The sequence below is a fragment of the Lepisosteus oculatus genome, chromosome 20 (assembly GCF_040954835.1).
Source record: "Lepisosteus oculatus isolate fLepOcu1 chromosome 20, fLepOcu1.hap2, whole genome shotgun sequence".
Classification (NCBI taxonomy): domain Eukaryota; kingdom Metazoa; phylum Chordata; class Actinopteri; order Semionotiformes; family Lepisosteidae; genus Lepisosteus; species Lepisosteus oculatus.
The window spans coordinates 12941608-12966918 of record NC_090715.1 but is presented as its reverse complement, the minus strand read 5'-3'; the positions used below and the strand labels follow the sequence as shown (position 1 = coordinate 12966918).

Here is a 25311-nt window from a genome sequence, read left to right as displayed (position 1 = left end):
AAAAATAGAGCAGCTTACGCATTTCTGATTGTCAAACATCAGGTTGTTGTAGAACTTATGAAATTGCTCAAAATCTAGGACATCTTTGCGGGTACACAATTCCTATTCAAAAAATGAGATCTCAGATATTTGAACAAAAAAATAGAGAGAATTTGATAAAATGTAAGAAACATTTTATATACTTTAGTAACACCAATAGTTTTACTGAAATTTCTATATGCTATTAAACATACTATTATAGCCATTTCTACTTAGACTGTGCCAGAAAATATATACATCAAAGATCAGTGTTATTAATTTAAGTAAAATTAATTAAATTTAAATGTAATTAATGTTCTTGCACTCTACTATTGTGTGTTATTGACAATTCTATTTAAATAGCCCCTATTTAATAGAAAAATAGAATAGAATTATAATGACATTTTAACGCACACTTCTTTTTTAGAAATCTGACCACCAAATGTAAAGCTGTAACTACTGTAGACTCTTTGAAATGTTTAGGGATGTTTTACATCTTACATTTTGAATAAAAGGTCAAAAAACATTAGGAGTTCTTACATGTTTTTTGTTTGCAAATTAAGATTAAATTTATTTAGACTTTACTCCAAAAAGTGGAGATGGTTGCAGTGTTAAGCATTGCTCAGTAAATAAAGGTAACAATGATGGATAACTACCGAAAACCTGTCCTTAAGGAACTTAGCATTGGGCACTTTGAAATTCAGCTGTGGCAGCAAGGACTTCATTTCTTTCATAGTGATCCTGTGAAAAACACGGATGTGAAAATGAGGTCAGAGTATCTCAACTAGGCTCTTTAAAGTCCTTTCACACCATGATGAGACCATTGTTCCTTTGGCTAGCAATACAAGGTGACACATACCCATCCAGAAAATGTTATAAAGCGCAGAAGGTTCAAAAGAAACTTAAAAAAAGTCCATTTATATGCACATTTATTTAAATGTCACACAGCTAGTACAGGTGGCTACACATTAGATTAAAAGACCATTAATTGTCTTTGCTGTGCTTAACTGTTTTACATCAGGAAGGTGTGAGGGTCTTCTAACCAAATTACAAAATAAAGCTGGTAGAAAAGGACATCCAGTTGAAATGACTTACTTGTTCTTTTTCGATTGATCAATTGAATACATCTGCTTCCTCAACCAGCTGTAGGGACAAAATCAAAACCAGCTGTGAATAAAACTGTACATTTGTACAATCATTCACATCAGCAGAGCCACTACCTGAAAGACTAGAAACGAGCAGCAGTTATTTTTGATAGACAACTGTAGATCAATGAAGATATTTTAGATGTACAGTATGTCAGAATGGCACACTGGACAGGACAGAGGTATGGTGCAAAGAAACATTCAGCTTCTGTACTCTAGATGACTTAGGTTTTTAATGCTTTTCATTAAATTTGGAACAGATACAACTGATAAGAAATTTGTTCCACTGTTCCACACTCCTATCTTTTATAAGGGTTACATTATGCAAATCTCTACATAGACCCAAATTTACATAAGACAAAATGGATTCTTATATAGTAACTGTACGTTACTACAGTATTCATCATTATTACGGTAGTGTGATAATCCAAACTTACACTGTTACAATATCATCACAGTCTATTGTACAGTACTTATAATAAAGTACAATAATAAAACTACTCTTGCAGTTGCAGGGCATTTGCATTGTTCTTCTTTACAGTACAAGCTGCTTTGGGTAACATTGCAAACACACTGTGTAAATGATTTCACACAACACGCAGGTAAGAGAAGAGATGCACACCGGGCAATGTGGAAAGAGACTGAAAATGAAAAGACAATACCTTTCTACAATGTCTGGGGTAGGAGCGGCCACAGTCTCCTCTCTTAGCAGTTCCACACCAATTAGCCACTTTTCTGCTTCTTTATGATTATCCGCTGCAGGGAGACACAAAACAAAGCCTGTGAAGAGTAGTTAGAAAACTGTGGAAAAAGGCCAGTTTTATCCACACTGATGAAGTGAAACAAGTCCTGCTGTTAGAATCTCACTGTCTACTTCATGAAGCCAAAAGCCAAACTCCTTTGCAGCCTTCTTTTTCACCAAGCTTCTCGTGAGATTACAACAGCCTGACACATACCGCTGAGGCTCAGGGTGTTGAGGACAAATTGGGATCCGTAGAAAATGGTGAAGCAGGTGGTCTCATCAAGGCATCTTTCTTTAAACCGTTCAAAGTCCTTAAAGTTCTTTCCAGGACGTATTTCTCTGATCTCATGTAAATCCACTGAAACAAAAAGAAACAAGGAACAAGTGTGAATTAGATAGGGAAAGCACTAGAATTACATTATTTTCTATCAGAGGTTTCAGTATAAACATATAAAGGGATAGCACACTTCAGACTTAATCCGTCACTGTTGTCACGACCCCCTTCCTTCACTTAAGAGGAATGAACTAGGGAGGCAATTGCAAGTGTGAAGTTGGAGTGGCAGGAGGGAAGCTAGATGCTGTGCATGAATGATAAATTGTTTTGATGTTGTGCTAAATGATGTGCACAGAATTGTGGGCAACAGAGAGAGCAAAGTGTTAGATTAAAATTTCTTGTCCCAGACATCTGTGAAATAACAATTTAGTATTTTAAAATAAGACTTTACACAAGTCCCTTTAGACAAATCTATATGTTCTTAACAGGGCACAGAGGGAGAGTGGCACTCTCCGTTTGTGGTTTGGATAAGAACCTTTGTAACAACCTTGTCCTTCAGAGGTGTGAGGGAACTAGAGTACCTGTTGAAAACTCATTCAGCTACACAAGTTTTTGCCAACTTATATGAACAGCTGATAATAAAAACAAATAGGACTATGGAGCTAAGAGCCTGCAGTGCTAATCATCTGATCACTGTATTGTTCCTTTTCAGTCATTTTTCATTTCAGCACATGCAACGCTGATCAAACAGGTACTGCATTTCTTTGGAGACTACAGCAGGGTTCAATATCTGCAAACGTAGTATTCACTTATTGGCAAAGGGCTCTGGCCGATGGGGTCTTGGATGAAAGAAAAGTAAAGCCGGATGAAACAGGGTTGAAGGCTGTTAACTGTAACTTTCAAACTAAGGACACAACAGACTAGGATAGTGAGACGAACCTACAGTAGCTAGTGAGTGAGCCTCTTCTTTTTGTTGGGTTGCTTGTTTTAGTTGAGTACTTCAAATATTATATAAAGGACTTTTACTTATGTCTTCTATCCATACATACTGTATATATACTGTAGTACATTATGGGAAGATACAGGAGCAGACTTGGTTATATGCAAATGTAGTTATTAGCGAAGGTTCTCTGCACCAAAACTTTCCAAACGTCGAGACCTACTGTATGTTATTTGGCATGAATGCAATACAAATGTCTTCCAAATTTACGTACAAAAACACAGTGATTAACTCCCCATAAGTGTGTGTGCAGTAACGTACTGTAGACTGTAGGTTCTAAGGCAAGCAGAAACCACTTAAATAAAGTCCACTGTGACAGTGGACCACACCTTCCACTGCACTCCCCACCCGTGTGGGAATGCGCAGCTATCACACCAGGGGCTAATCAGGGCTGCGCTTTACGATCCCCACGCACCCGCAGACACTGTCAGTTTAGGACCGAATGTGTTCCCCCTCAACGGCAACACAAACAATTACTCCGACCTGAGAAAGGATTCTCTCCTATACCAGAGAACAGAAATCTCCGCAGACGGCTACACACCAGCACACCGCAGAGGATTAAGAAGCGCTCTGCTGGTACTCAGGCAGCTCCCCATCAGATCCGACTCTATCACACATCTAGACTCAAAGTGCAACTTTGTTTCACATTTCATTTCAGAAATGAGCTAATACATATACAAGGTACTAACTAATTGTTCCACGAGGAGGGCTACCTCATCTACACTATCTATGTGCCATCTTGCCAGAATAAACCTTAAATTTATGTAGTATTTTTACATCCTAAAGGATCCTAGAAGACTGAACATACAGGAGGGGACCCACTTCATCTGCTATTGTAATGCACCTTCCTCGGTGATCTTGGGTGACAGGCACCCTTACGTGCCAGCAGTCCCACTGCACTGAAATTGAATCTAATCACTGTTAGATCACGTAGGGAAGTGAGAAATTGTTTCTATAACTGAATTAAGGAAGAATGTTTAGGTAGGCCAGACTGTAAGAGCACAGAGGGGAATTTACCCAGGACACCCTTCAACTTCCTGAGACATGGGATCCGTGATGATCTTTGATGACCAAATAGTCAGGACCTCAAGTTTAATGTCTTATCTAAAGGATGAGACCTCCTACTGGAGACTGGAGATTCATAGATGTTTAATTGCAGTATTCTAAAGATGTCCTTCCTATTCCTAATGTTCCTCCTATTTACATCAACTAAAGAAACTAAAGAGATGTTATTATAAAACTTTACAGCCCCATAGTTTTAGAGGACTGAGCATATTATCAAATAATGTTTATTTTCATATTGAATTTCATTTTTGAAACCTTCTTACAATTACAGTTGAAAATTTTCAATTACAATTTCTACATTTTTTAAGCCTTTTTGTTCAGTCTTGAAGGAAATTACAATTTTATGCCATCTTGTCACTGCTGAGAAAAACATAAACCAGAGAAAATGATTAGGTTGATTTCAAGATAGGTTCCACAGCCTCTACTAAATGACAACAAATGTGGTTTCTGATGATGCTTGATAAGAAGGGCATCTCTTATCAAGCATCATCAGAAACCAAGTTTGTTTGTCTCAAGTTTGCAAAAATGAAATCTATGAATTGGCTACATTACTCTGCTCTCCTCCCCACTGATATCTGATGTGTGGTGAGCATTCTGGCGCACTATGGCTGCCGTCGCAGCATCAGGTGGGGCTGCACACTGGTGGTGGTGGAGGGGAGTCCCCATTACCTGTAAAGCGCTTTGAGTGGAGTGTCCAGAAAACCGCTATATAAGTGTAAGCAATTATTATTATTATTATCTCTTTAGACACAGAAGGCACTCCAGTTCAAAATCCAAACGTTTTGAGGCAGCAGCAATAACAGCCATTTATTTGTGCTGCCACCATGCATTTTGTATTTAATTGTTTAGCCACCTTTCCTGTACTATTCTTGTAAAGGCCTTTGAGACAATGCTCACCAAGAAAAGCCTCTGAAAAATATGTTTCTGGAATTTTTACTGTACAACCTTGAAAGCATAGCTGAAGTACTCAAGCAGGTGCAGTGTTATAATATTAGGCGAGGACTTACACTAAGCAATTTAGTATTAAAACTATTTTATTTCTTGTCAAAATCAGCATTTTGTCATGCTCATTTTCAAATGGTGCTCCCATTTTCCCTTTACATTATATAGTGTACAATCTTGGGAGGTGCTGTATCTTGTCATGTCCTGCCTATTTCACCTAACCAATTGATAGGCCTCGCATGAACAGATTTTAGGACCCAACGAATATAATGACTGAAGGATGATTGACAGTTGTTTGGGTTTTTTTGTCTGGGGCAAACACAACCCTCTCAAGCATGAGAAGCTAGACCCTGGCTTCTCAACTGCACCAGGAAGAGTGATCTGAACACACGCGAGCGCTCTGTGGTCTCCTGTGGTTGGCTCGCCGACTGCTCACAGAACAGGAAATGGCACCTGCGAAAAGGAAGCAGATTCGGATGGCTTTCTCCCTGAGGGATTTGCATCTCGCCCAGAATCAAGACACTATCACTTGACTGATCATATTGTTCACAAAACTTTACTCAGTTTATTTCAAAACCCTCAGCCCTCCGCTTGCACAAAGAAAAGCTTGTGACCCTCATGCATATGGAAATGTGATCCCAGAGGACACAAAGCCTCAGTGAGGCTGCTTTGCAAATTCCTTCTCAGAGATCAGATAAAATCAAAGTCACCCCTGCTTTAAGCCTATAACAATATACTCGGCAACAAAAACGCACACTGTTCCCATCACCTTCATGACAGGCTTTCCCACTGACAGTTTTGCATGAACTATTTTATTATCACAATATTTATTAATAATAATAAAACTGACAAGGATAGCACCCTCCATTGGTAAACTCCATACAGCTAATGTCAACATGATATGGAGTGTAAATTCTGGTTAAGTCCAGAATTGCAGAGGAGGTTTCTGTAGTGTAATTGTGATCATACAAAGTAAGCATGAAACTATTATACAGAAACTTATTCCTTTTTAAGGACTACTATATCCTCTGTTCAAATGTTACAGCTGCTATAGGTCAACAGATACTTTTCAAAGACAAAAAGTACTTTTTTTAAGACATTTTTGGAACATAAGGTCTGATCTATCTGTTCATGTTCAACATTTAGCTGAGTACAGTACAAGAATCCTTGTGGGACCCGTGCCTGTGTCCTGCAGGCGCTGAGGTTTCTTAGCTCACTTAGAAAGATATTCCAAACTACTCTCCCATGGAATATATTCATGTCCTTGAGCTGTGCCCCAGAGCTCATTTAGATAATCGGTAAGAATTCTGAAGAGACCAGCCCTAACATTTTAAAATAAAATATGCAAAGAAACCAGCTGGTGTTCAAAACATAAGGGAAGGAAACACTTTTTGAGGGAAGTCACTTCGATTAAACAAAACCTTTGCATATCTGAAAAATATTGTTTTAGATGCGTATGAGGCTACGCGCACATAACAAACCACATACAAACTACTTAAAAACAGATGATGAAACGAAACCAGCTGCAATATACTATTTCATTCAGATTCAAATGTTTTCACACGAAGCCCTGCTGGCAAGCGTTCAGCTTGGGGACACTCAGAATGAACAGGTGCGATTTCATTTATTATAATATTATAATTACAGTACCTTTCCACAACAGAGAAGCTCCCACAGTGATGAATTCCAGACAACTGGCCATCGGGGAAAACACAAGGAAGCATCTTCTTCATTTATACTCATGATTTATATAGGCACCTTCACTGCAGAACTTTTTTTACATTTTACAGTACTTATGTTTGAAGTCATTGTGAAAAAAACGGTCATTTTAGAACCCAGTAGATACCATAAATAATATATTTTATGTTTTAAATACCATTTATTTTTTTAAATAAACAGCTTGAATGCCTGCTGGCATATGGAAATCTCAATCTCTAACCAGGCAATGATGCAGTGCCACAGAAACGTCATAAGAAACTGGGAAGAAAAGCACCTTGTGATTCAGACAGTGATAAGGTGCAGTAGCTGTGCTCATCTGTTTCGAAGCTGCCCGCTTCAGTGTTTGCCTTTATTTGATCTTTTCACCGCTACATCAAGACTAAAACAGGACATTGTCACTTTAAGATTTATCCGAAGAACCATCAAATGTTTGGTCACCGATGTAATTGAGTAATCGCTTAAAAGCAAACACTTATTTTTTTTTAAATTATTATTATTAACATTAAAACCAAACAGGAACTTTTGTTTTCAGCACGTTTAGGGCTGTCCCCCACACACACAGGCACACTTGGTTCAAGACGGGCCTGGTGGGGACCAGCTCTCTGTGGACACACTGCAGAACTGCTGCGCTGAATGTCACTGAAGAGGGCTGCAGACCCGCTGAGGCCCCTTTCAGCATATCGGGGGGGGGAAAGGGGAAGCATCAGAAAATTAGGAAACAGCTCAGCATACTGTGCTACGCATTCACTGATAAATTGCCTTTTTTTTCTTCTATTCAGAAGAAAGTAGACATTCCGGGCAAGCTGCACGCTGGTCAGCCGATTTCAGAGCTACGGAAGTCAAGACTGTTACAGACGAGAGGCTGCACTACTGCGATCTCAAGAGCAGGGGTGATTTTATTTTAACACTGCAAAGCCCTATAGTTTGTAGCACTGAGGCTACAACAGGGACAGATGATTTGAAATCTCTCAAGCCACGCTTGGCTGAGAAACCCTCCTTTTGAATGCTTTAAGCAAAGCTCATCGGATGCGATTTTTTTTTTACTTTTTTGTCAATCTACCGTACACCCTTCCTCCTCTCTATTTGAATAATAAACATCAGAAATAAATGAAAGTGGCCTTTGAAACGTGGCCTGCGTCTTGAATTAAACATTTTTTAGCCCGCTATGAGTTGGGAAACCTGATGAACATCAAAAAAGTATCGGCACAATATAAGGGCAACAGAATTAGTATACATGATACATTTGCAAATACTTTATTTTTAAAGCACAATGTATTGTCCTAAAAAATAAATGTATTGTGTCTCATTGATAAACCCTGCTTGCTGATGCAAACATTGAGAATTTAAAATTTGGAGCACATTTTTCACAAAGTGCTTTGAAAATTGTCGTCATGTTTTTCATAGAAAAACCAAATAAAATTGAGTAGCGTTTCTGAAAAATAATCCATTCGTTCCTTATTCACTACAGAACAGCATCAGAAAACTCTTACACTAAAAATAATTTACATAATATGATTTTCATCTTGAAAAACCATCATGCACGTCCCACCTGGGGTACAAAATTGGGTGATTAAAGTTCATAAATTAGAAACTTCTTAAAACGTAAGAATTTGATTTTAGACACATTTTACAATACTGCCTACAATATGCCAGTCTCGTGGAGATTCTATCACTTCAGATAGAAAGGCTACCATTTGTTTATGATATTGAAGCTGAAATAATCGTTTTGTTTCAAGTGATTTCACTCAGAAACCTACAAGCCTACAAGATGTTTTAGATGAAAAGCCGTTCTTGGCACACAAATTCCCAAACTTTCAAAAACTACAACAAACGAAACAAGACTGAGGCTCATTCCGCAACATACAGAAAATTGCACAACATAACATTGATGCTGTGCTAGCGTCTCCTAGGTGCTAAAACGTCGGTTTTATAACCTTGCTACGTCTTTACTCAATCTACTGTACCTCCAGGTCAGATTCAGCCAAACACAGCGCATTATTTTTTATATATAAGACTTAAAACGGGCATTTTAGATTTTTGTTCTCGGAGATGTCTACAATTACAAGTTGCGGCATGCATTACTGTAATAAACACGCATTATGTGGGAGGGGGGTGCGGAGACAGGCTGCAGATCCAGAGATACAGTAGAGCAGCACACGGTATCTGTGCGTAATGATAATACAGGTTCCCTGCTGCTGCGGACATTGCCCATGCAGGAAGTCAGCCCGCATACAGTACTTCTCGGCTGACACTTCCTCGTTCACCAAGCGGACAACACTAGTAGTACTACCCACACAGTCACTGCAGAACAGCGCTCTGAAGCAAGGGCAGTGTCAGGTGCCTTTTTTTAATCTAAAAGATGAAGAAGGAAAAAAAAAACATCTCCGAGCGCTCAAGGGTTATTTTTTTTTATAGTAAAAGTAAAATCATTTTTTTTAGTCGAAGTGAAGTACAGTAGTTTAAACGCTCGAGATAAAACCCAAGAGCCCGAAGAAACAGCTCGTACAGCTGTGAGTGGATTAAAGTTAAACAGTGGCGGGGATTTATTTTTTTTTTAAAAAAAATCCCTCGGAGATAAAAGCCACGTGTGGTACACACATCCGAAGGCCTTCTGAAAAAACAGCCTGTCACGTAAACCCCTCGGACTTTCCTGAACTCTGTTCAGCCGACCATGCAGGCATTTGGTTACTTGTTAACTTATTTAAGCTTTTCATTTTTCACAGGAAATACAGAATTACGAGGCAGGCACTGACTGGGTCTGCTGTACATTGCATTTATAGCAGAGTTAGTTGTCGCCTTTCTTTATTTCAATCTGTTTCTGTGTTGTTTCTTTCGGTGTTCCTTGACAGTAACGGAGAAACTGGGCGCCTATGCTGAGAAAGTCTTCTTGGGATTCCCCCGAACAAGCCCAAAATGCAATTTTTTTTGACAATTTCTTATTCAATTAAAGCACCGCATCAAAAGCAACATGAGGTTAGTAAGACTAACATTGCTCAGACAACTATAAATGGGGCTATGCCATACATAAACAAAATGTGTTTATTGATTGATTGCATAAATCAATTATCTAGGTGACCGTTGCCAATTTTGGCAAGATTATTTTGCAGTTATGTCTAGGCCCAATGTATGGATATTATATCAGACAATGACTGGGAATGCAGTTTAGTGCTGAACGCAACATATTGTAAATTTGTTTCTAAGCAAAAACTTTTTCTTGTACACCTGTTTCAGATGTGTTGTTCGTTGTAGAGAAGACTTTTAAATGAGAAAAAAACTGTCACATGTATGAGTGATAATGTTTTTAATATTGAGTCATCTATTTTTGCTTCTGTTTGGAAGAAGTTAGTCAAATATGTGTAAATATATTGCAAGGCTGAAACACGAGAGATCTGAATGTGTCCTGCAGTGGCTTACTGTATCCCAGTCTTCCCAGCACACGAGACACATTCACAGTTCCTCAATCTCCCGTTCACCAGAAAAAATTAAGCTGTCTCCAAACATGAATTTTCTTTTTAATATTAATGTGAAAGAATTCCTGACCATGTTAAGATAAATATGGAAAATACTTTTTTTTTAGTCTTGAAGAAATCTTGGAGATTTGCAGGAATTTCATTTTGATGTTTCCAATAGCCGAAGAGCAACTTTCTCATTTCATGGGAAACGTCTTTACATGAAACCCCTGTTGTTATTTATCTTGTTACTCTTGCGATGTTTATTATTTTAGATTTTTTCAATGAGGTACAACTGTTCACTTTTGTGACATGAACAGAAAATAACGGACTGTAATAATTTAAAATAGTGTATCAGTATAGTAAGAGATGAAAGTTAAACAGACTAATGTTACTGAGAGAGAGTAAGAGTACTGACAGGAAATGTAACTGTGAAAGCTCTACACAACACAATTGTGCAATCCATCATTATAAAAAAACCTTAGAGTGTGTTCAGGATGTGACATTCAGGGCTTCCAATTTCTGATGTTTTTTTCCTCCTGAATACCTCACTTCAAGCCAAAATTATGTTTTTTAAGAGATATGTTTGCGCCGATTAAAAGACCAAAATGTGGTATCATGTGATTTCCAAGTTTTTTTTAACCATCCATTTCCTTATCTGTTTATCCAGTACAGGGTCAAGGGGAACCAGAGCCGATTCCAGTAAGCAGCGGGCCCAGGGCAGGGTACACCCTGGATGGAATGCCAGTTCATCACAGGGCACACACACAGACGAGCACACACTCGCACCAGGGCCAATTTTTTCAGAAGCCAATTAACCCACCAGAATGTTTATGGACTGTGGGAGAGAACCAAGCAGCTGGATGAAACCCGCGTGAACTCTGGGAAAACATACAATCTCGATGCAGACAGGACCCCAGGTCTGGAATTGAACCCAGGGCCCCAGTGCTGCAAGGCAGCAGTGCAAAACCACCACCATGCTGTCCCCCTTTTAAACCATTAGTAGTTAAACGTCACTTGAGATGTGTGAACTGTGTACTGTACATAGTTAAGGAAGTTAAGGAAGTAATGCTGAACTGTGTTGAAGTTGTATGTGTCCACAGAGCTCTTGTTCAGGAAATTGGGGAAAAGTTACAGAGACACAAATGGTAAAACAATAAATTTGCTGGGTTAAGTGAAGTAACAATGTGTATGTTATACGAGTTTGGTAATGAGCACTCACTGACTTTTGCAGCTCACTGGGCCTGAAAGAGGCTTCGGCTGACACCTGGAGTTACGAACTTTGTGTTTTGAAGGTTGAATATAATTAATCAAACAGAATTAACTTGAACATTTAACTGACACATTTAATAAACAGTAATTATCAGTAGTCTATCCCATGTACAGTTTTGGACTTGCATGACCTATTTAAGAATATAGAATAGAATAGTATAATATATCTATATGTTTCAAGCTGTCTTATGCTAACAGTACAGTTTTTTATTAAGTGTTTCTGTCTCTGATCTGTACTCTGTTACACTGTATTTTGTCAACACCTGACTTTTTTTTCTTTTAAATAAGAAGTTCTTTATGAATACATTTTTATGCAGTTAGTAGTTTGCAAGCCATTCAGTACCTGATCTGAGGGGGCAGTCCAATCCTACCTCTAGGAGTCACCTGTGTCGACGCGTTTTCAATCTAACCCCGTTCTCCTACCCAGTGCCAAAACTTGGCATCTTAGCTGAACTAGTCAAATAGCTATTTCCATTTCCAGTGATGATTTATAGAGACCTGCAAAACCTGCTTGGGCTGTAGCCCTCTAGGACCAAGACTGGATATTCAAACCCTTCACTTACAGACTCCTTCATATTTGTCCGAAGTTCTGGTCCAGGCAATCTGCCGCGTCTCCATGATAACCTGGACAGTGAGCCTCTCCACCTTCTGCCTGAAGACGGTCATAACAATCCCCATCTCCAGCTCTCTCTTTATCGAGCTTTTCTGATACTCGGTCATATTGGTTATGCTCGAGACCCCCGCCATCGTGCCACAGGAGAGCTGAAGGAGACAGAATGCAAAAACTTAGTGGATTTCCAGCAAAGGTCACAATCAAATAAAGATCAGACATAATGGAAAATGCTTAAGCTGATATAATATTACCTTTCTTCTAACTCAGAATTAATTAACTGACATTGTTATTACATAAAAAATCTGGATAAAAGTATACAGCATGTACAGTATTGTTAAAAAAACCTATTCACTTTAGCCTGTCTGGAAACAGAGTTAACAAAACAGAAAATTTGGGCTAATTCACTGGGCATTTTCCTTATTTTCAGAAACTGTTTCTACACCTGATTATAATTAATAGGTACTTTTAACATGCAGCCCAGAGACAGGATCAATGGTCCCACACAACAGTGATACAGTACAGTATATGTTTGCTTCTCAGTAAGTGACCACAGAGATATTTCTGCTGAATAACAAGCTGCCTAGTGTGAGTGGCCTCTTTACTTGTGTGTTCACCTGCATCCTGTGGTATTGTCTCTGCTGGGGAGTAAAGATAAACCTGCTTTTTCTAACTATCGGAAGCTCTTTCTCTTGCAAACTGACCTCTGGGAACCTGCCTGTTGTACATAGAGTAACACAGAATTACTTGTGAATTAAAGGGGAAAAGTAAATGGTTTATTGAAACATGTTTTAAAATGTTTACTCTCAGTGTGTTTCATAAGGCAGACCACAAATTCATCATCATACATTAGTCCATAAATTATTAATAATGTAAATTATAAACATTACTGATTAAATCAGAGATTCTAGCACTGTATTTGCTTGAACAAATAAATCAGGTGCATACAAACCATAAATTCATACAGGTGGGTTTATACACCAATCAATCTTTTAATTCCACTATGCAATCTACCGTGCATGCTAAAGTGTAACTAACATTAACAACATAACTAATCAAGACAACAAATCCAAATATTGTTTTTCACATAATTTGTACCGAAACAAAACAAAGTCCAAATCATTTTTAAGTCCCTCAGGGTTTAATGATCCAAGATCTAAAATCTATTTCTGTTTTCCGTTTTTAAAGTAATATCAACCCATCCTGAAGATTTGCGTATTATGGCTATTCCTGAAATGTGTTTAATGTTATAAATAAGCAAGGCTGTACAAGCTATTTGTGCTGAAGGGCCTCTAGCCATTTGTTTGCGAGAAGTTAAGTGATCACTATCACGATTCACTATTGATTCTGAAGATATGTAAAGGCTTTTGAACACTCAAGTCACATTTCCTCATAAGTTTTCTCTATTCAACAACTAAATATTACACATCAGTTACATAGTATGACATTTTGTTAAGCATGGGAATGTATTTGATCACTTATCAATTCTTAAATTAAGTATTTAAGTGTATTTAATTTCTAATGGTGAACAAAGAGTTTTTAAAAATCTAATTTTATGCTGTTTGTCGTTCAAAGAAGTCTTACATTAGTCAAGCGAGACCTGCCTTCTCTACATCCTTGGTCCAGTGACCACTGAAAGAGTTTTATTAATGGTCTATGAAGAACGTCTCGTGTTTCTGGAAGTACATTTGGTAGTATACCATTGCCCTGCCGACTTGTTCATCTTAAATTCTTCTGGGGCCTATATCACTTCTACCTATTTCTACCTAGTCCTGAGGTCTGTTGTCAATTTCTTCCTTGGGGTAAATGTTTGTTTTTTGAGCCATATCAATACAACCCTGACTTTTTAACTTGAGTCCACTGCCAAACACTATCAGTTGTAGAAGACAAGGGTTCTTAAGAAAGCTGTGAGACATAAGGACAAGAAGCGTGAAGTTGTGCATATCATTACACGTGAAAGATTGGATGCTGCCAACACGATCTCTGACAGCACGCCAGGAGGAGCAGGGTTAACCAATGTTTTATAGGTCGACATGGCGTTTCACTTACAGTAAGAGGAAATGCAAGTATAGGGAGTATAGAGAGCCTGTAATTATTTTTGTCATCTCTTTTACTAGTGTCATCGGAACCACACAGCCTTCTAACACCTGAAAGAGTCTGCAGCCAGAATGACCAGCCTCAGCTCAGATGAAAGCATGGAGCCCAGAAAGTTTGCCTCCTGTTATGTGAAACCCTCAGACGGGTTTTTATTTATCTCCCATGTACCTCTATCATTTGCCTTGCAAATCTGCATCAGATGTTAAGGACCAGCCCATGTTGCATGCATAGAGTCAGTGGAACAAATAAGTAAGGCATTACCATGGAATTATTTGAATAATGTTGCTGCAGAGACTTGCACTATTACCCCATGCTGAGCTCCATGACCCTGAATGGCGTGTTTACTTTGGTGGGTCATGTTGAGTTAGTGGGAGCACACTTTTTTTTCCGGTTATTTAGGCGTACATAAACATTACAAAGGCAGAGGTCATTTTCCAAGACAAGAAGCTGATTTGAATGCATGATTAGAGATCTAATACAGAGGGAGATCTGTCCCCACAACCTAACAGAAAATAATTCTGATGTGATTTACAACAGATATGTTTCTAATTCTGAGCTCACTGTGTAATATCTGTCCTCACAGGTAGGCTTATCCTACCCCTGTGAGCACATAGTTAGCTAATATAAATAATATAGGCCTGAAATATTCAGAGCTTTTTTTTATTTAAATACAGCAGAAGTAGAAACATATACGTAATTTGAAAAAAAAAAGAATTTGTTTAAAAAAGCAGCATCATTTTCTAATGTGAATTATGCTTTTCAAATGGGAAAGAGCTTTTCCTAGTAAACAATACTCTATGAAGCGAATACCTAGCATTTCTGTCAACATGTAGCTTTAGCACATTTGACTATGTGTAAAAAAGCAGACTGCTGAAGAGACCATTAGATGTGTAACAGTGACAAAGCCACAAAATACAACAGCTTCCCTTAGCAAAAGGGTGATGTCTTCTGCTGTCTTTTAATCAAATAAAATGTAAAGAAACCAAAATGATTTTAATGTAAATATACAATTAAGAAATAGTTGCCACGATTCTGTTCTGTGTCATCCACCCAGGAAAGTCTCAGTTATATTCTTATATAATTTTATACTTTTGAAGGATTTATAGGAAACCATACCTATAAGGAAGTGTTAATTTTAGTACACAAAAAATTGAGTGACAAAGTTATTTGCTTAATTTGATCAAATTAAACAAAAACCAGAAGACACCAGGCTGTCTGGGAATTCAGTCCCAGATAACAGTTTTAAACCATGCTTTAAAAAACATATCTCAGATATCTGATCCCGACACAGAAGCTCAGATTTTGTTTTCCATGAAAGCTAGCCATAAGAACTGTAACTTTCTTTTCAAAATACATCTCAAGATCTAAGGTTTTTAAGATCCACCAAATTAAAACAGCATTATATGGAAACAATTAATTAACTGGATTAAACCTTAAGCTCTTATATGGAAATGAATTGCACATTTACGTGTGCATTCCTGCTGGCCGAAAACCATTGATGTTTCGTTCTGCTGTAATGCCTGTATGTCCACCTTACAAGACAAGCAGTGCTGATTAGAGTAATGGCACATCTCTCACTGACATGCTGGAGCCCAGCCAGTTACAGGGGTCCCTGTTTTTCTCAATGCAAGAGATCTTGGACTGGATCATGACCACTGAGCCAGCTGTCAGCTCTCCTTTAGGATAATGCCAGAGCTGGGTAGTGGCATGACCCAGGCTCAAACTGGAGCTGTGTTCGTTACAGCCTCAAGCACAGAGAAAGCGGTCATGATTCATTAGTCAGGATCTGCTGGGTCTTTGACACAATGTCTGGTGGGAACGTGCTGGGCACCTGCAGTGATGTCGGTGAGAGAAGAGCTGTTCTTTTCCAATCAGTGCTTAATCTCCTGCCTGGTGCTCTAAGACAAATGGCCACAAAGCCAGTCTTTAATCAGCAGACAATTCCATACTGAGCACGTATAAAATAGAAAATGACCCCAGATCTATGGCCACCTACAAAGAAAATATTTCAAACTACTGCCCAGTTGCATTTCATAAACCATGTTTCTGCTTATACAAAAGTTTGCATTCTCGATCACAGTGGGCTCTAGCTGTCCTGTGAACTACATTTTGAACAGCAGTCTAAGTGAGATACCCCACTGTGGCTCTAAATCTCATGTATCCACCTCAGTTCCTGGAGGACTGCAAGATCTTCCAGTTCATGCCTTCACTTAATAATGCAATCGTCTTATTTTCTCAGAATCTTTTGTTTTGCGTACAATAAAAAAAACTGCTATACCTCCTGTACAGTGCATAGGATTGAATATCTCTTAAATCATCAACTTAAGCTTAATTCCTGTCATTAGGCTTGCAGCTGACTAATCTTGAAAGAATCTTTTTTTTTCTTCAGATGAGGTTCCTGGTAGATGTTTTGGTACTGGTTCCTACACAATCAGGCTTGTGATCATTGGCATCTTGCCATTTCTCAAGTGTGTGTTTCATCAAATATATAGCACGTTGTTTGCCCGGTTTGGCTAATTCTATTTCCTGTAGTTACAATGAGCAGCATCCACTCATTTTTTGGTCTATTCCTGCAAACGCCTAATTCACTTCAGTAACGTGCAATGCAGAAAAATTCAGAACATTACAAAGACCATGCAGATGGCTTTGAAATGTTGGAAGTTCGAAGTCAAGGCTCATGTAAAAAGAAGACAAACTTCGTGTTCCCCAAACACACTTTGTGCCCTAGTTAGGAAATCCAAGACAGAGGTCATGTTCAGAGACCATTTGGAGACAGGCCAGTGTCCATAAGTAGTGGCCAAAATACAATTCTCAAGAAAGACAGAAATGCACATTTATATACTGTAGTTCTAAGAAACGTTCCCTATCCAAAGTCATCTAGAACACTGAAGCTTGCTTAGCATTTCCTCTGTATGACTTCCCACCATGCAACCATCCATCTTCACACTTTTCAAGGGCTTCCTATTTCACATGACTCCCTGATTCAAGGATGTCAAGCTGCTTGTCCTCACCTGCTGCTCCTGTCTGCAACCTGCCCCCTCCTATCACTCTATCACCTGTCCCTCACCCGCTCTGCTCGTCTCGTGCTCATCACTCTTCCTCACTTCCCTTCCTGCGGTGGAGCTCCACCCTGGCACCTCTGTGACGGAGCCAGATGCCTTGAAACATCAGGCCCCGCCCTTCTCAGGCCACCTGAGCAGATGGCAGCACATTGCACCTCTCACTACATTTTGTTCATAACACCTGGACTTTCTACAGTTTACTACTGTGCTGTAAACGCATGTTTCTTTGAATAAAGGCACCTGCTAAAGGGCCCTTGATATGACCACGAACACGGACATTAAGATAATAATAAAGCACATCACATGTTTGAAGCACTTTTTGAAAGAACTATCTGCCCTTTTTAAGAGTCACCCATATCATCCAGCAGAGGTGAATATATTCTCACAATGTACAAACTGTGGCCTTTTAAAGCCTTGATTTCTCCACTCTGCATTTTCTAAGACTGCAGAAGAAGCTTATGCACTGCACTACGTTTCCACTGCTTTGACCCGAAACAAAAAACTAAAACTGCTGCTGGCTGAAACAACAAATTAGCCAAGCTGTCGATGGGACCCAAGGGGAGATTTCACTCCCTGTGGACTATTAAAGCTTATTTGTTTTAATTAATCAATTTAACAAATCGCCGACCCTGGATCTAGAGAACAATAGGAGTACAGATATTCCTTTAGGGGACATCCTAGACATTTTTTTCTATGCATGATCCTGGAGAGCCCCAATTCTTTCTGTTATCTTTAGGTACCATCAATAGGTAAATGGCTAAATGACTAACTAAACCAATAGTTGTTTCAGTTACATAGCAATTACAGAAACATTATGAAACATTAGCAAACCAGCACCAATTCTTAATATTAGACTTACTCTTAGAAATTGTTTTAGTCCCCTTTGTTGACTAAGGGAACCAAACTTACCATGTCCATTCAATACCCTGTAGTTGTGGACAAACAGGTTTAGACCCTTTCATCTGGGAACCAGCAGCTGAAACAGGTGGATCATTCTGATAACAGTTAAAGATATATCTGCAGTTTGAAAAAAATAAATATTTGCTTGGAAAGTTAACATAAAGATGTAGATCCACATTCAAGTAAAAGTCATATTACACAATTCTATTAATCTATTTTCTAACTGCTTCTTCTAATGTAGGCGTGTGGGAGAGCTGGAGCCTATCCCAGAAAGCAATGGGCGCAAGGCAGGATACACCCTGGATGGGATGCCAGTCCATCTCAGGGCAGACACACAAACACGAACACCAGGGCTTTTCCCAGAAGCCAATGAACTGCACCTCTGGACTGTGGGAGGGAAATTGTACTGCAGTCGTATGGAACCCCACACTACTGTGAACAAACACAGGAGGAAGAAAACAGAAAACAATTCTGCATTAGATTTGTACTAATCTGAAGTAATGGATTGTGGTGAAACTGTATTGTATTGTAAAGGGAACCATTGCAGTAGTAGTTTCATCATGTACTTGCTTTGTTTAATGGGTATCAACCATGTACTCTACACTGAAGGTAGAGATTAATTTTCCGAATGGTGGAGATAAATGATCTGGGGCCGAATCAGGTGGCCCATATACAGTATTTGTAAGGCATAACTTCACCTCGCTGTTTCAGTCGCACACACTCAAAAAAGAGTATGCGCTTTCACTTCTTTGTCTTTTGAATAAGAAATCAAAAGGCCATATTGTCATGATATCAGAAAGTGGCCTCTGTGCTACAGTAATGAACAACAACACAGCCGAAAAGAGTTCAGATGTCAGAATTGACAAGAGCTCGTTAGGCTGAAGGCGCGGGCAGCAAGAAGTGTTCCAGTTGAAGAAATTGTTGGATCATGTTTACCGTGTATTAGTAGAATCAAATACACATTAGCAGTACTTGAGAACTGTACAATTATAACGCGACGTGCAATTAAAATGTAAACAGGAAAAAGTACAGCGATTAAAAAATAAATAAAATAGACGTTATTCAATGGAAAACATCATCGCACAACACAACAGCCAAACGGACAGCATTACCGTGTTGAATTTTCTTTTATGTTGTAACAGGAAGCGCTTGTGAGTTACAGTGTAACAGCTGCGTTGCTTGTGTTAGCTCTTCTATTGCAATCAGCACTCGCACGCAGTGCCAGAGCCGGGCCCTTGGAGAAAGTAGAGCGCTGCATTTGCCGAGTTTTCCAACTTGCAGAGGAACCTTGTAGGGTTACAGGACACATAGACTAGCTCCAGTGAGGCAGACCCGCTCTCCGAAAACAACGTTTGTGGCTGAGCCCGACTATCAGTTGATTTTTTTTAAATCAATGCCTAATTAGTTAATACAACTATATATCTGTATTTTGTTTCCTACGTGAACATTTCTGTCGTCAAAGTAACAAATACAGATATATACAGTCACCACAGAATGAAAGGTTTTTCTAAAACACTGTTGGATTCCACTACGATTATGTTTGACAATAATAAAATTAATAGGTTTATAATGAGTTTTTGGGTTTTATGACATTTTTCGAACACCGCAAAATACAACATAATACCACTGACGCTCCCTCGCTCTTTTCAGCTGCTAACACACTCTAGTATCAGTAATATCAATCAATCCAACAAAATGAGCTGAATGCCCTAATCTATGACCTTATTCTTGTGCTAGTGCAGCGTTTGCCTCCTCACTAAAACGATTTCCTTTTTACGGATATCTTCTAATCCGGATTTTGCACAAAACTGCTGTCGCATTGGATTCTTCTCCGTCAAACGGAGTCTTCTCGACACGTGCCATTTCTCGCTCGCCCTGTTTGCTATGGCGTAAGAACGAAGCGCGTTATTTGTGCAACTGGGTTAGAGGACAACGAGAGAACAAGCTGGAGACCCTACACTAGGTCGTATTGTATATCTGAATCGGGAAGGCACTCTGGGGGGGCCAGGATGAATGCCGAACTGGAAAAGAGGCGCACCCTTGCAACTGCCCCCCTTTCGGCCACCAACATGGCCCTGAGCAGCGGGTGGAAAGATCCTGTATTTCAAATATCGCTGAAACTGCAGGAGCGCATCTGCAAGGACCATAGTCAATGTGCAAGAACCCAGTTTTGTGCCTTCCTAACCATTCCATTAATTCACTGCAGATGCGTTACCAGGACAGGTGTTTGTGGAAATTTCTGTTCTGGACATTTTATATCGGCTCTGCTCTGTCCTCGTATCACTACATGACTTAAGGACAGTACGTACAGTACACTCAGAACTGTCATTTCAATGGATAGCATTACCCTGGCCCATCACATTTAAATCACCCAACACCGTCTCCTGAGCAGCGATGCAAATCCATAAATATTTCCCTAAATCTTGTTTTAAAGGTTTATTCGAACCGCCAACGTTTAGATTACCAATGTATGAGTGTGTATTGCATGATACCATATATACCCAACTACAGAGACGTGTGCTGATACCCTCCGTCTCGTTAAGTTATTCATCACGGTGAATATTACTAGTGGAGAGATAGAAAGAACCAATACTTCCGTCATATATATGCTCCAAAATGTGTTACAACATCTAGTAAGGCTGATACACCACGAAATGTATTTTGTGGTTTATAATTAGAATTCTTTTTCATCCTTAAATAGTCGTACAACGTCCCTGCTGTACAGACAAGGCGAAGAAACCGACTGCAGTGCTCTTTAAACTTCGCAAAATTAAACTTCGGCTAAATCAAGGTACACCACTGCTAAAACCCTACACCCGCAAAATCCAAAATCAGCAGCTCAGACAACCATAAAAAATACAGATGCCCCCCACATCCACGAATAATGCAAACAGACGTGGACCACCGCGCCTTCCGCGACCCAGACATTTTCCCCCTCACCTTGCAAACAACCATGAAAGCATACAGATCACCCTCTAAATTCAAGTGAAGCTTACCTTCGTTTGGGAAGGCGATTTCCACCAGTTACACGAGGCTGTTGTGGCAGCTATTTCATGCTTACAACAGATGTAAAACCGAAAAAAATAACGGAGAACGCTGGCTTGTAGGCTGGTCAGTTCCTCAATTCTCAATGTACGAGGAAGTTAAAAGTAATAAAGAGTGTGAGAAGATCCGGAAGTAAGGATTATATCTATGCAAAGTTTGTATCGATGCTGCTGAGACCCCCTCACATGCATGTTTCAGATCAAACCGAATAACCCTTTTTACCGAGTGTCTGTTGCCAAATTACCGAAGTTCGAGGTGGGTCGCCTTGTAACACTCGGGTCTCAAGCAAGTCGTTGCCCGCCAGAGCTTCGGCCGAGCTCGGGCAGTTTTGTCATGTGTGGTCACTGGCGAGCAGAAATTGAAACTGGCACCTGGTGCCGCTGGAGTTATGCAAAGCACGCAAGACAAGAACAATATTCGTCTCGTCAATTTGTTACGAATCGTACAGAGTGCAAGAGTACAAAGTATCAATATGGCAGGTGTGTTGATAATGTTTAAAGCAGTAATAATATAGCCTGGAACCACATATTTTTTTCCAGGGAGAAATTGAGTTTTTTTTCCTCCGTTTTTTAAAAAGGAAAATAGGACAATTTGTAATGCGTGTAAAAAAAACGGTCTTATATGAAGGAAAAATGTAGGAAGTTTTCAACGCAGTTCGAAATGAAAAGGATAGATTAAAACAATGCTGTCATTAGAATATAAAACACGGAAGGGCTAACACGATCCGTTTATTTACTCTGCTGTGAACAGAAGGGACCAACTGGAAGTTGCCTGCTCTTGAAAGTTTGATTTCAAGGTTTATCGTTTCTGAAACTGTTACCTTGAACCCTGCCACCCACGTTTGTGCCTTGATACCCCAGAAAGCGCCTTCCTTGGGCGCATTTTTGCTTTAGTGAGTGAGAAAATGAAGAAGTGAGTTAAAAACATGCCAAGTTACCGATACAGGCCTGCTACTGAGAGAATGATATAACGTGCAATATAGAGGAATTGTAATACGTTTTTGTTATTTTGTAAACTTCTTTCCGCAACAGAAGATCTTACCTAGACCACAGGATAATAAAGGTTCCAGATCCTTTAAAAATCTAAAGTATAAAAGACACACGAGTACCTTTTAGATGTTTTAAAACATCCCCGTTTTGGCCAGAATTGTGGTCCTTTCTACTGGCCTTCTTTTAATTTGTTTGTACTGCATCACAGTCTCACTCCAGTTTTCTCAAGAAGAGGTTTAAAAGGATCTATTTAAATTTATTTTTCTTACTGCGACAATGCCATACCAGTGTAATTATCTGTTTTTATCCAGTACTGCCAAAATCACGCAACTCCAAACCGCTCCAGGTGAGAGATTGATTTTTTGGTAAGGAAGTTCTTGTTTTTAAAGTTATAGCGCTCTCTTGTGGTCATTTACTCAACTCACTCCATCATTTATATACAGCAAATGTCTTCGGTAGTGAAACCCTTTTCCCTTGATGCAAATTTGGCACATTTTAAAATAAATATCCCGATACTTTCAGCAGTCGATGTAATCCGTAAAACCAGGGATACATTAGCCTAGTCCCCTCTGCTACTCAACACAGAGAAGAGAGCAGTAAAATATTCGCTAAATATGGGTTAAAAACCAGTATAAACCAAACTCCTGCTGAGGCGAGAGAAGAGTCGTGTCAGCTAGCTGGTCCTGAAGCTCACTGCCCTGTGCCAGACCAACAGCAGCCAGCCTGAGGACAGGGCAGTACTGCTGAAACACCACAGATCACACACATTTAAACCCTGGATGTGCTGTATGTGTGGGGTTTGTATGTCCTCTCCGTGTTCGCGTGGGTTTCCCACGGTCCAAAAACACGCCGGTAGGTTAATTGGCTTCTGGGGAAATTAGCCATGGTGTGCGTGTGCATGTGTGTCTTGTGACGGAGCACACCTCCAGGTGTGCCCCGCCTTGCGCCCGTTGCTTGTCGGGATAGGTGTCCCGCCTTGCGCCCGTTGCCTGCCGGGATAGGCTGTGTTGGATGAAGCGGATAGAACATGAATTCACAGACGTGTGAGGTGCAGTGGTAGCGAAGCGCCCTTGGCACGTCACTAGGGGGCGCACCATTTCAAAGAAAAAATGTTCGCTGCCAAATACCCAAATCCAGTGCTGTTTAAATAAGTGGGTGTTTACAAGTGTATGCCTTTTATAGTTGAACAGCAGAATGCACAACCTCGTTTTGTCATTTAAAATGAATTAAACACATCCGTTAAAATTCGTTTAATTAAATATTCAAAGTAAGTATTGACGGGTGTGTCCTACAATTATTACAACTATTGTTGATACCGTATAATTGTTCGTGATTGGGGGAGATGAGCATTTACGTGATTTTAGCAATTACTGTACAGTAGATGGCAGTAATGTCAGTTATTATACACACGCACAAAAAACTTTCTAAAATATGCGATTGAAGAAGTGGAACAAACACGAACATTTCCTAAAGTTCTTCCTTATTTTAACTGGAATTAAAGACTTTTCTCCGCTCCGCTCCAGATCTGCTGTGCAGTGGGGCTGCTGATGCAGGACTATTGCGGTGTGTCACACGCAGGTGGGTCTCTCTCTTATGTAAAGTATATTGATATCTCTAGTGGTGCAAAGTGCGTGTGGACGCAAGAATTATCATTATAAAGTTTCACCACAGACAAACATTATAATCATCATCATCCACTTGTACTAATTGTATTCCCATTATTTTGTTATTTCGAAAACAAATGAAGAAACCGGACATTCGGTTCGTAACAAACCGTAGAAATGAGATAACATATTGCCTAAAGCTATGAAGTAGCGCCGCCTCCGTGGGCTGAATCTTAGCTCCGGTTCTTACAGGTAAGATTTAATGGGCGTCTGGCACTACATTACCGGAGTCTCACCTGGAGTACAGCATCTTCCAGATATACTGAATGCGCTGCATTTACCACAGTTAACTGACTACTGTAACACCAGCAACAGGGTGCAGCATGACCTGGAATAATTTCTTCGGAAAGTTTCAGATGTTTTTACCGCATCATAAGTACAAACGGCTCAGCCAAGAGGCGACAGAGCAGACGGTAAGACGATCAAGACTGGTGCACCGTCGCCTAGCGCGACCCTATACAAATGTTAATATTTGATTAGCTTGTTGTTACTACCGAATAGCTTGTGCTGTATTAAAACTGAGTAACCACAGTGGAGGAAACCTTCAACACGGCGAGGAAGTTGCACTTCTACAAGACGTGTGAACAAGGAAATTAACACTGAACGTACTGTATGTTCAACTCAAATCCCTATTAACAGACTTAATAAAAATACGAAATAACGTTTAAGCAAACGGGTTAAATTGTTTCAGCCTCAGTGTGTACCCTGCATTGTTAGATTTTACATTAATCAATCAATTGTACAGAGACATCATTTCACAGACGGGAAATGAAAGTGGAAGAACTATGTGAATTGTATACGAATATTTTTTTCTTCAGATCTGCTGTATCATTTTCAGTTTCCAAGTGTCTTGCAATGCTATGGTCATAAACTTCTGCAGAACACGCATGATTTAGCTACAGTATACTGTATGCCTTGGACTTAACCTTCTTTTCAAGACTGAACCTTATTTCTACAGAGCTTGAAACTTGAATGAGATGAATGCAGTTATTGCTGTCTGGCAGTGCTGGGGCCCTGGGGTGTTGTGTGTGTGGAGTTTGTATGATCTCCCCTGTGTTTGTGTGGGTTTCTTCCAGGTGCTCCAGTTTCCCCTACTGTCCAAAACCATACCAGTAGGTTAATTGGCTCCTGGGAAGATTGGCCCTGGTGTGAGTGTGTTTGTGCCCTGAAATGGATACTGTAGGTGTCCCACGCAGGACAGGATATGTCCTGATGCATTGCCTTGTGCGCATTGCTTGCCAGGCTAGGCTCCAGCTCCCCTGCTGCTCTGTATTGGATAAAATGGTTAAAAATGGATTGATGGATGAAATCCGTTTTT

The 25311-nt window shown here is 39.7% G+C and overlaps 2 protein-coding genes across 6 annotated transcripts in view; one reads left to right on the top strand and one right to left on the bottom strand.

Annotated features, from left to right (window-relative positions):
- Window positions 1–25311, bottom strand: part of plcg2 (phospholipase C, gamma 2) — a 96328-nt gene that overhangs the window by 27796 nt on the left and 43221 nt on the right. For all 5 annotated transcript variants that reach the window (XM_015368099.2, XM_015368100.2, XM_015368101.2 and 2 more), the window contains 6 exons: window positions 12190–12388; window positions 2120–2263; window positions 1826–1919; window positions 1114–1161; window positions 675–759; window positions 19–102 (listed from right to left, as the gene is read on the bottom strand). In XM_015368099.2, coding sequence (XP_015223585.2) covers window positions 19–102; window positions 675–759; window positions 1114–1161; window positions 1826–1919; window positions 2120–2263; window positions 12190–12388 — 654 coding nt within the window. The remainder of the gene's footprint in view (window positions 1–18; window positions 103–674; window positions 760–1113; window positions 1162–1825; window positions 1920–2119; window positions 2264–12189; window positions 12389–25311) is intronic.
- LOC102696882 (calcium-transporting ATPase type 2C member 2) overlaps window positions 24105–25311 on the top strand; it is a 34386-nt gene continuing 33179 nt past the window's right edge. The window contains exon 1 of the mRNA XM_015368108.2: window positions 24105–24406. Coding sequence (XP_015223594.2) covers window positions 24317–24406 — 90 coding nt within the window. The 5' untranslated portion in view covers window positions 24105–24316. The remainder of the gene's footprint in view (window positions 24407–25311) is intronic.